Raw genomic sequence first — 11,531 nt, 5'->3', positions numbered from 1 at the left:
TCTTGGTGTGAACATGGTGTTGTTGTTTGAAACTCAAAATGGATTACGTCAGATAAATTTGATTATATGATCATGTCATTAACATGAATAAATCGAACATATCAAGACAGAAGACAGTGATAGGAACAATAACAGCTTTGACTCCCAAAAGCGATTTTGGGAATTCTTGAGAAGAATAAAATGTGAGACACACTGAACTTTTGGCAGGTGTCTAAACGAAACAAAATGGAAAACTTATTTTTAACCCTTTTAAATCACATCCCTGTCATATTGGGCATATATTTAACAATATATGCAAGAATATTAAATGTATTTATTGTACTGTATAAATCAAATCATATATGAAATATGAAGTGTGCTTATGTAAGCTTGTACCAACCAATTTCAACTAATAATATCATATCATCAGTCTAGCAATCAATATGCAACATTTAGCATCAAGGGAGGGGTTGGTGGAGTCCCCTGTAACTCCGTGTCGCCCTTCATTCTAAGCACACTCTCTTTTTAACGGCCCAATCACATGCAAATGATTAGATTGAAATCCATGTTTTAACTCTACACTGTTACAATTATTTCACAAAGGAATACGTCACAGTGCAGAAGCTAAAAACTCTCCAAGTTCCGTTTCACTGGGACTTGGAGCCCGGGACTAAATTAGGCCCCAGAGTTCATGTATGATGAGCATTATGTCCTTCATTCCAGTCACTTTAGCTTGCAGTTTTTCTTCTTCTCCAATGTGAAAGTTGTACTGCTACCTTTACAACCACTGTGCCAAAAACATCAAAGGAGACCTTACTGCCGGGTTCAGAGCAACATTAAAACCCTGTGAAAAGAAACGCAGCACCCTCATTCATTTCGATGAGAACGCTATTTTGCTAGAGCGGGCGTGCAAATGCGGGATCCCCGTGCAAAAGTATATGCAAGTGCACATTCCTAGTGGATTATCATATAACCTGACCCGGGTAATTCTACTGCTTATACTGAGATCGTGGAGATGAAGGAAGAAATGATTGTTCCCTTGACAACTAACCAGAGTTGAAGAAAACATTGTCATACTATCATAAACCGCTGCACAATAATTTTGCATCTGATAGGCCTTTTTTTTATTACTGCTGTTACTCTTTCAGAATAGTATGTACCAATTAAACCCAGTCAGTTAAAGGATCAGCTCATTGTAATTCTATATTTCACTTATTGTCAACAAAAAAACAACTGTCTGTCACTCAATACTTTTTAACCTCCCTAATACTTCTGTGGCTCCAACACAGAAATCCTCAAAAAATGGGTCACTTATATGCACCCTGTCTTTCAAATGGAAGATAATAAACAGCTGGGCATTGTAGTTTTTCAGTTAACTTCACTTTAACATGATGCTTTTGTTGGGGACTATTTTCAGCTGCGTATGAATTCATATTTAGCGCTCGGGAACCTAATTGCAGAAACGTCCTGAGTCTGAAATCTGTTATGTTATCTCAGTTTAGGATGGCATGCAGGATTTTTTGGTGTGTTCCAACTGCATTTAGGAAAAATCCTCTCTTATCGTAGGATAAATTAGGAATCCTAAATTCGGATGGCATAGAGCCCGTCCTGAATTTAAAATAACAATAAAGACAGAAGCACTATAGTTAGGTCTGTATGGCAAAGACAATGAAAATGGGGAACATATATGAAATATGATTGAAAGACTTCTCAAACAATGTAACGCTTTTAATTTTCCATACCACGTATCAATGGGTATGTATATATACTGTATATTGACTACCAAGTCAATTAAATACTTGAAAAAAAATGGGGTTTCCTCTCCTCCACCGACACAATAAGGCCTCCGACTCTAGCTATAATTAAAAGCCTGTCTTTTTTTGTCTAGAGCCGTTGATATTATTGCTTTTTCATTCCTATCAAAGACACAGGCAGTCGGTTGAATATTCCAAACACACACGCCTTACAGGATGAGAGCCAATTGAAGAATGGCATTTACAGTTTTATTTAGTCTTTCTTAAGATAAGATAAGAGGTCTGAAATAGGATAGGACACACCCATGACTTTATGAATTGATTCTGTAACAGGATGTGAGAACTTTTGCTATCCTTGAAACGTAAGTTAAGAAAAGACAAGCATTTAAAATATTTTTTTCTGTATTAACTTTTTTCAATTCAATTCAGTTTATTTTGTATAGCCCAGAATCACAAATTACAAATTTGCCTCAGAGGGCTTTACAATCTGTACACATGCAACATCCTCTGTCCTTCCCTCACATCGGCACAGGAAAAACTCCCCTAAAAAAAAAAAAAACCCTTTGACAGGGAGAAAAAAGGAAGAAACCAATGGGAGAGCGACAGAGGAGGGATCCTTCTCCCAGGATGGACAGAATGCAATAGATGTCATGTGTACAGAATGAACAGCATAACAGAGATACAACACATTCTATGTATATGACATAAATGATTCATATAATAAGACTACTTATAATAACAGCAGCAATTATTATAGTAGAATTATAATTATGAAAATAGGGATAGTAATGTGATTAATAATAATAATGGAAGTAGCAGTGGGTGTCAGTCGGCTCACAGCAGGAGGCACGACTACGGTCCACGTACCACAACGATTCATGGAAACCTGCAGAACGAGAAAGCAAAAAGGGCTTCAGGGTGGAAGTAAAGCTAAAATATATAGCATATCTATCTAGGGGCTGGACCAAGGCGAACCTGAGCCAGCCCTAACTATAAGCGCTATCAAAAAGGAAGGTCTTAAGCCTGCTCTTAAAAGTGGTGAGTGTGTCTGCCACCCGGACTGAAACTGGAACCTGGTTCCACAGAAGAGGAGCCTGATAACTGAAGGCTCTGGCTCCCATCCTACTTTTATATACTCTAGGAACCACAAGTAACCCTGCATTGATGGAGCGCAGCTCTCTAGTTGGGTAATATGGAACTATAAGTTCCTTAAGATAAGACGGTGCCTGGCCAGCTAGAGCTTTGTAGGTAAGTAAAATAATTTTAAATTCTATTCTTGATTTAACAGGGAGCCAGTGCAGAGAAGCTAATACTGGAGTAATATGATCTCTTTTCTTAGTTTTTGTTAGAACACGTGCTGCAGCATTCTGGATCAACTGTAAAGATCTAAGAGACCTATTAGAGCAGCCTGATAATGAGTTACAGTAATCTAGTCTAGAGGTAACAAATGCATGAACTACTTTTTCTGCATCGCTTTGAGACAGGATTTGCCTGATTTTCGCAATGTTACGTAAATGAAAAAAGGCTGTCCTTGAGATCTGTTTTATATAAGAGTTAAAAGACAGATCCTGGTCAAAGATAACTCCAAGGTTCTTAACGGTAGTGCTGGATGCTAGAGCAATGCCATCTAGAGAAATCATATCGTTAGATAATTGATTTCGAAGGTGATCTGGGCCTAGTAGGATAACTTCTGTTTTTTGGAGTTTAACATTAAGAAGTTACAGGTCATCCAGGTTTTTATGTCCGTAAGACATGCTTGAAGTTTAGAGAACTGGTTAGTTTCGTCTGGCTTAATTGATAGATATAACTGGGTATCATCTGCATAACAATGAAAGTTTTGTGTTTTCTGATAATATTCCCCAAGGGAAGCATATATAAGGTAAATAAAATAGGTCCAAGAACAGACCCCTGTGGAACTCCGTGACTGACCCTGGTTTTCATCGAGCTTTCATTGTTTACATATACAAACTGAGATCGGTCTGATAAATACGACTTAAACCAGCTAAGTGCGGTTCCTTTAATGCCTATTAGATGCTCCAATCTCTGTAATATAAGCACTAAGGTCTAGCAATACAAGTACAGAGACAAGTCCTTTGTCTGAAGCTATTAGAAGGTCATTGGTAATTTTCACCAGTGCCGTCTCTGTGCTATGATTCACTCTAAATCCTGACTGAAAATCCTCAAATAAACTATTGTTATGCATAAAGTCACACAGCTGATTTGCTACTGCTTTCTCAAGGATCTTAGAGAGGAACGGAAGGTTAGATATAGGTCTATAGTTAGCCAACACCTCTGGATCAAGAGTAGGTTTCTTAAGAAGAGGTTTAATTACAGCTAGTTTGAAGGCCTGTGGTACATGGCCCCTTAGTAAAGACAGATTGATCATTTCTAATAAAGAATTGCTAATTAAAGGTAAAACTTCCTTAAGCAGCCTAGTTTCTAAGAGACAGGTGGAAGGTTTAGACTTAGAAATAATTAAAGTCAATTGTTGAAGGTCGATGGGAGAAAAGCCATCTAAATATATTTCAGGTTCTACAGCTGTGGATCGATCGGTACTGGTTGAGGGCAGTAGATTAATATCTTTTTCTCTAATAGTTAGAATCTTATCATTAAAGAAGTTCATGAAGTCACTACTACTGAGGTTTATAGGAATACACGGCTCAACAGAGCTGTGACTCTCTGTCAGCCTGGCTACAGTGCTGAAGATAGGATGAATGCCGTCTCTCCTAATCAGACCAGGTTTTCCCCAGAAAGTATGCCAATTGTCTACGAAGCCCACATTGTTTGCAGGACACCACCTCGACAGCCAGCGGCGGAATGATGACATGCGGCTATACATCTCATCATTGAGATGTATAGCCGCATGTCTATACATTTTTTTTTTATCATAATGAAGGAATATATTACCCAGTGTGGGTCTTTGATGTGTTTTTACAACAATGGCACTCTATAGCACAGAGGAATAAGATCTTACAAAAATTGAATACACAGACAACTTTTGTTATATAATAGGATCCTTTTTTTTTATCTTTTCATGGAATCTGCTGACCACAAAAATAAATACAAGCATGGTCAGCCTTATGCTTTAAGCTGCTGTTTATATCATCGTTACCACAGATACAGCTCATTTACTACATACTATTGATATGAAGATGTCAGCGTACATACCTTTTTTGCCTTTGACTGATTTGTTGACATAGGGTGTTTTGGAGACAAAGTCTAAGCAAGAGGGCTAAAGGTTAAAATGTATATAGATAGGATGGGAGTGGCAGGATGGATTATTGCCTTCTCAGAGTGATATATAAGACCCGAATACCCGCTTCCTCCACTCTCATCTGCCAAACCCCTCTGCACCAGGACGCACGGCTTCTCCCTCTGATTGATCAGCACTCTACTTCTAGCGATGGAGCCAATGATTAGACGCCAGAATTCTCAAATTCTTGGTGTCCATTCGACACCCAGACCCCTACAGATGGAGAGGGCCTATGCCCACAGTGTGAGCGGAGGGGCGGGGGGGCATGGGGTCAGGATCTCCACAGGCTACGGCACGCGGGTCGGCAGCAGCTTCGGGGGTGGGTATGACTACCAGTCCTCTGGGTCAACCTCTGGAACCATCATGAACGAGAAGAGCACCATGCAGCACCTGAACGACCGGCTGGCCAGCTATCTGGAGACGGTGAGGAGCCTGGAGAAGGCCAATGGCATTCTAGAGATCAAGATCATGGAGACCATCGAGAAGAAAGGCCCCTTGGATGGAAGGGACTTCAGCAAGTACAACGCAATCATCACGGAGCTGAGGGCCAAGGTCAGTCATATGGACACTTATTGCGAATCATTAAGTGAAAGCAAAAAGGTCTCTTTTTATCCTATTTCAGAACAAATTGCCAGTGATAAATCTTGGTCTCCTTAGGTATTCTAGTTTTACAACAATGCAATCTCTCCAAGAGAAGGAAATGGTAATTTCGCACAACATCTATTTTATAGTACTGGAACTTTAAATGACCAAGATTTCGATGCTATGTCCACTTTCCTTCCCTTGAAATCCTCACATGATTTTGGAGCCAAAGCCATTCCAGACTGAGGCACTTTTTTATTATTATACATTATTGGTTTATCCAAGAGAGTTCATGGACCTCTCTGAATGATTTCATAACATTTATTACATCTAGTTGAACTCTTATCTTCACCTCTTTGTGGAGCTATGAGAGATTTTTGAGCTTTGCTCTTTTATGGCTTACAGCGTGCTATCAAAGGCATCTCTTTAAGCTGCACAATATGTCAAAGGGAAAGTTACAGCTTGCAGTCCATCAAATTGACTGTGGGAGGATAGAGTGCCACTGCAGTATGTTTGCATTTCACACAATTAAAATTCCCCCCCAAATTCATATCTTCCAGATATTAGACATGGTCCAGGGCAATGCTCATCTTGCTATTTCTGTCGACAACGCAAGACTGGCTTCCGATGACTTCAAAATGAAGTGAGTGTTCGGCTTTCCATCCAAAATTAAACAAGCCCTCCATCCGGTGTGAAGGTATGTGATGTGCGTTTTATTTTGTCAGGATGGAGTACGAGATGTCCTTGCGTCAGGCGGTGGAGGCCGATGTGTCTAGACTAAGGAGGCTTCTGGATGACACCAACGTTGGTCGCCTGCACCTGGAGAGTGACATTGAGTCTCTGAAGGAAGAGTTGATCAACCTGAGGAAAAACCACGAGATGGTGAGGGACACTGGTCAGAAAAGGCTACATTTGTCCTCATCTGACTAAATGATGAAATAGCAATTCAAAGAGAAAAATAAACCCAATACTAGACTGTTATTACTCAATATTATGGCAATTAGGTATTTGCCTTTACATCCTTGCACCGGATAATCCCACTAACCTTGTTCAGGAAATCACTCCCTGACTATTTCCCCCATCAACAGGATCTTGCTGAATTGCATGCCCAGATCACCCAGGTTGGCGTCCGTGTGGATGTTGACGCTCCTAAAGGACAGGACCTGGCCAAGATCATGGAGGAGATGAGGGCCAAGTATGAGAAGATAGCCCAAAAGAACCAGGAGGAGCTCAAGAAATGGCATGACTCTCAGGTAATTCATCAATGCCACGATTCGTCTTTGGGTTAAGTAGTACCTATTCTATGTACTATTAGTATTTTATCTTGTGTCCAGATCACAGATGTGCAGTTCCAAGTGACTGAGAGCTCAACAGCCCTGAAGGAAGCCACAACTGTGATGTCTGATACTAGGAGGAGGTGTCAGACATTGGAAATTGAAATGCAGTCCGCACTTAGTCTGGTAAGAACACTGCTCAGTGGTCATGGCATAATTATCGCACTGGCATGACTGGTATCAATACTTTCAACCAACTCTTGGCAATAAAGCCAGGACCAGAAATTCGATTCCCCTACGGCATCAATCTTATGCGCTTTTGCTTCACCTCTTTACAGAAAGCGTCCCTGGAGGCCACCCTGCGCGACATCGAGATGCGCTACAACATGGAGGTAGAAAAGTACAACGCCGTCATCCTGAGGCTGCAGGAGGAGCTGACTCGCATCCGTACCGACATCCAGCACAACACAAGGGAGTACGAGAACCTTCTCAACATCAAGGTGAAACTGGAGGCCGAGATCGCCGAGTACAGGAGGCTGCTGGACGGCGAGGCCAACTTTAAGTGAGTATGAGGAAGAAACGGGGGAAAAAGTGCTCCGTTCTTACCTTTGCTGAAAGCCAAACATACATTGTGAGCTGACGGATATTAAAGCACTGGTTATCTCGGGGAGGCTTATGCAAATGTCGTTCAAATTTGCGCATGCAAACATGAAGCGACGTTGATATGGAAAGTAGTTGTTCATCCGTCAATACAATACTCTTTCCATAGCTCTTGTTTCAACTGCTTTATATCAGCATGTGGATATACCAGATAAGACCCAGTATATATTTGATGCCAAAATAGTGGCATGAGGATCTAATTACCATGACTACGTTTTGTTTTACTCATTACAAAGAATAACCTTGTATTCATTTTGCTGTTTTGTTCACTGTTACAGTCTAGAGGATGCAGTTGATCCAAAGATGGTCCAGACCAAAGTGGTGACAGTCACTCAGACTCTGGTGGATGGCAAAGTGGTGTCAGAGAGCAAGGACGTCAAATCAAGTGAAAAGGTTGCTAAAAATTAAAAACTGATTGAGGAAACCCCTTTGTAGCCAAAAAATAAACTGAACAATACAAATATCATTATGTCTGACTGTTTTTTTTAGCTTTGTGTTAAGGAGCAAACAATCAATACAATCACAGCTATGCATTTATTACCTATCTGGTGATTATCTGACACATATTATTTCATAATTTGAATTCCCTTAAAGGAATAGATTGATTTTTTGGGTACTATGTATATTCACTACTTTGTCCAAAATTGGAAAGAATATCGATACCTCTTCCGTGTGTGGACCTTAGATAGGAAGCGATAAAGACTGGAGACAGTTAACATGGGTCTCTCAGGGTAACAAAATGTAACAAAACAACTTTAGTCCAGATAACTTTTTCCCCTGCATACAGTCTTTATGCTAAGCTATGCTAAACCGCTGGTTGCAAAAAATGATCTTCTCATCTAACCCTAAAAAGATAAATAAGCAAATAAGCTTGTTTTTTCTTATTTGTTCTTGTAATTTTTTTATGTTGGGAAATTATTTCCAAATATAATACAACTCAAAGTTGCACAAGTAACAGACTTTGAGAATCTCATAATGAAACAGAAATACGCATAGACACTGATGGCTGTCTGGCCTCCTGCCACCGACACCCCACAAAAACACACACCCAAGTCTGCTGTGTGTGCGGGAAATTCTTCCAGCTTCTGAGAAATTCACATTCTGACCTGCAGTTCTTAAGCCTTGTCCCGTAAAAGGCAGAGGGCCCCGTTTCCCATGCCTTGTCCAAGCAACGCTTTGGCTCTGCTTTCTGTTTATTTACATTCACATTAGTCAGTCTGGTTTCTGTGAGATACAACTTCCTTTGGTCTCTGATGAATTGCTGCATAACTTAATCACATGTTGTGCAAAAGATTTAGATAATTGGCTGTTACATTTTTGGACAGTTTATGTGTCGTGATGATACGGCATGAACTCAACCTTTACCAATCAATCCACCATTCATCATCATAATGTCATGTTTTTTTGGAAATATTAAATTGCAACATTCCACAGACAGCTCCATTAATCATTCTGCCAGATCCAATTCAAGACTTGGCTCCCAATTGCATCTGACAACAAGTAAAAGTTTCGTAATTTGCGGCAGTTTCCCTACGGCTGTTATATAAAGTGTGTAGCTCCTCGTGTCAGTCTCGCTGTCAGTTATTGTGGGTGAAGTCGTAAAGCTGTCTTCCCTAACACTCTGAGCCTTTGTTGCAGCTTTGACTCTGCCACCTCCTTCAGCCAGACGGAGGCTTGGCAGAGACCAGAGAATTCCAGAGAAAGAGTAGAAAAGAAGGGATTGCAGGACTGATGGACATAGGAGATAGATGGGCTGGGGGAGAGGGCACAAGTGCATGTCTCTGCTGCATGCCTGTAATTCCTCAGGGCCCCACAAAGAACTGGCTCAACAATACCTTTATCTCTGCATGGAGAGAGGAGGCCCTCTGAGGATTTACTTTGCTTTGTCATTAATCACCAAAGAATCTAAGCAACCTAAGTCAAACTGGATGGTGCAACGAGGCTAAGAAGTTACCATAGCTTCCTTCAATTATTAGCCTCCACAGCTCCAGCGTTCACTCAATGCTGTTGTTATGGCTTATTGACAAATACGTTTTCACTCCCAATTCTTCAAAATATTACACTCCAGTTATCCCTCGAGTTTTGGACGTGTCAGGGACAGGGTGCAAGTTTTACATGCATACAGTCTCTCTTTTCAAAAATAACATTTCAAAAAAAATAGTGCTTGGTCTCAGAAAAATGTTGCAATCCCCCCGAAATAAAACGTGAATACTTTCCGACTTTTTAAACATACCAAACTGTTTCAGGTGCATTGCTTCACCCGAACCGCCTACTTTTTCAAATTTAGATCTATTTCTTCTTCGAGAAAAAAAGGCCTGTAAAGGTTAATCAGCAGCTAATTATAGTACAGAGTACAGATAAACAGTTTAAGGTGGAGCGTAGGAGCCGAGTTAGGCCAGAGGCCACTGTTTCATCTCATTCTCTCTTTCCCCCAGTAAACATTTAACAGGCTGAGCATAGATAAACCAAGAATCATCTCTCACGCACTCTCTCCGTCGCATATAAACACACATTCTTTATGTTTCCCTCTACTCCACACATCTGTTGGGTGTGTCAGGCTTGAGTCAGACCAGTGCTCCCAACACACTTGGGACTCCTCCCAGTGGGAGCAAAAGAGGGGTGGTTTGAGGGAACAGTGGTGGATGGAGAAGGGTGTGGTGTGTGTGTGTGTGTGTGTGTGTGTGTGTGTGTGTGTGTGTGTGTGTGTGTGTGTGTGTGTGTGTGTGTGTGTGTGTGTGTGTGTGTGTGTGTGTGTGTGTGTGTGTGTGTCTGAGGACAAGTTTAGGAGACGTGAGAACACCCAGACAGAAGGGTGGGATAAAATCAGGGGAAAGTAAGCGGAGAGGAATGGAGGCAGTGATGGCAGAAAGAAAAAACAAATAATTGAAAAAAAGCTGCAGAACATTCACTCTGATTGGCAGAATAAACACTCAACCACAGGAAGCGTTTCCAATCAACGGCTGCAATCAAATGCCAAACGGTGGCGAGTAAATTATCTCGACACACCAAAATGAGATCTTTGGCCAACATCACAGAACATGACAGATTAGTAAAGATACTAAAGATTTCCCCTTAAATGACTTCTGGGAACATCAAACTTTCTTTTTTTATTAGCAGTTAAACAGTTACTGGAAGTCTCACCATTATTTTAGGCTACCAATGTGCGTAAGAGTTGTGGAGGTCCAGGGCAGTGGAGAGGTGAAAGTGGATGGGGGGGAAAAGCGAATATAAAGGGGAAAGGAAGAAACTGAAAGAGAGTGATAGATGAAAAGAGGCAAAACAGGAGTGTGGGAGAGCATGACATGTGAAGGAGGAGGCATGGGGGCGGATTAAGTAAGAACAAAACTGGGCAGTGTTCCATCCAGCCACCGGTTTCTCTCCCCATTTTCCTTTTCCAGCCCTGTAGAGTGGGCAGAGAGAGAGAGAGAGAGAGAGAGAGAGAGAGAGAGAGAGAAGCATGGAAATCCAAACCAAAAGTGAAGCTGAGTTGGCTGAACTCATCGAATGACTCATGCGTCTGGTTTCCGTGGAAATAACCCAAAAAGAACTCGGTGACCAGAAAGTCGCAAGCCATACACCCTAAAGGAGCGAGATGATTACCGGCTGTAGCTCTGCTAAAAATACAGCGGTGCGATGAACCAAGCCTGAAACAACTGCTGCAGAAAAGTATGCAAAAGCCGAGGTTCAACGAGTTAAATACTCAATTTTCACTCAGCTTTCAGGCAGGCAGCCATTTCCGATTCACGTTATCCAAAGCGGTTTCATTAACTTTGAAGTTTATTTCCAATGAGTAACTAACTCACATTCCAGAGTGAAGGGTAAATGATTAAGCTGACAGTGTGGACTGTGCTGCTCTGTTCAGAGGTAAATGATAGGACAGTAAGCAGGATACAGTCCAATAACTGATGTATGTTCAGCTGTCATGAAGGTCAGGGCACAACTCAGACGGCCCGATGCCACCCATCCATACAGGATGCCACGAGGGTTTGCCACGTCACACTTTCATGATACAGTGGACAAAGGACAAAA

General features: G+C 41.3%; 1 protein-coding gene and 1 long non-coding RNA gene across 5 annotated transcripts; one reads left to right on the top strand and one right to left on the bottom strand.

Annotated features, from left to right (window-relative positions):
• The first annotated feature begins 2,484 nt into the window (after positions 1-2,484).
• On the top strand, positions 2,485-7,973 carry LOC129099411 (keratin, type I cytoskeletal 18-like). 4 transcript variants are annotated; one of them, XM_054608645.1, is made up of 8 exons: positions 2,485-2,981; positions 5,135-5,538; positions 6,129-6,211; positions 6,294-6,450; positions 6,657-6,821; positions 6,903-7,028; positions 7,181-7,404; positions 7,781-7,973. In XM_054608645.1, exons 2-8 carry the CDS (start codon positions 5,137-5,139, stop codon positions 7,908-7,910), a joined length of 1,287 nt encoding a protein of 428 aa, XP_054464620.1. In that variant the 5' UTR covers positions 2,485-2,981; positions 5,135-5,136; the 3' UTR covers positions 7,911-7,973. The 4 variants fall into 4 exon arrangements, with proteins under 4 accessions (XP_054464620.1, XP_054464618.1, XP_054464621.1 ...); XM_054608643.1 differs by having other exon boundaries at positions 2,486-2,981; positions 5,091-5,538; XM_054608646.1 differs by having other exon boundaries at positions 2,487-2,981; positions 5,196-5,538.
• Positions 6,341-10,722, bottom strand: LOC129100079 (uncharacterized). Its single transcript, XR_008531651.1, has 3 exons — positions 10,644-10,722; positions 6,614-6,731; positions 6,341-6,429 (listed from the first exon to the last, which is right to left on the bottom strand). It is a non-coding gene; the product is annotated as an uncharacterized LOC129100079 (long non-coding RNA).
• Between the last annotated feature and the right edge of the window lie 809 nt (positions 10,723-11,531).

This window comes from Anoplopoma fimbria, chromosome 12, assembly GCF_027596085.1.
Source record: "Anoplopoma fimbria isolate UVic2021 breed Golden Eagle Sablefish chromosome 12, Afim_UVic_2022, whole genome shotgun sequence".
Classification (NCBI taxonomy): Eukaryota; Metazoa; Chordata; class Actinopteri; order Perciformes; family Anoplopomatidae; genus Anoplopoma; species Anoplopoma fimbria.
This window is presented reverse-complemented; position numbering and strand designations above follow the sequence as displayed.

Excerpts from the sequence above, each read along its gene's own strand:
- LOC129099411 (XM_054608645.1), top strand. The coding sequence starts at position 5,137 with ATGGAGCCAATGATTAGACGCCAGAATTCTCAAATTCTTGGTGTCCAT. Across the intron at positions 6,822-6,902 it reads AGAAATGGCATGACTCTCAG|ATCACAGATGTGCAGTTCCA; the intron begins GTAATTCATCAA and ends TCTTGTGTCCAG. Across the intron at positions 7,405-7,780 it reads GACGGCGAGGCCAACTTTAA|TCTAGAGGATGCAGTTGATC; the intron begins GTGAGTATGAGG and ends TCACTGTTACAG.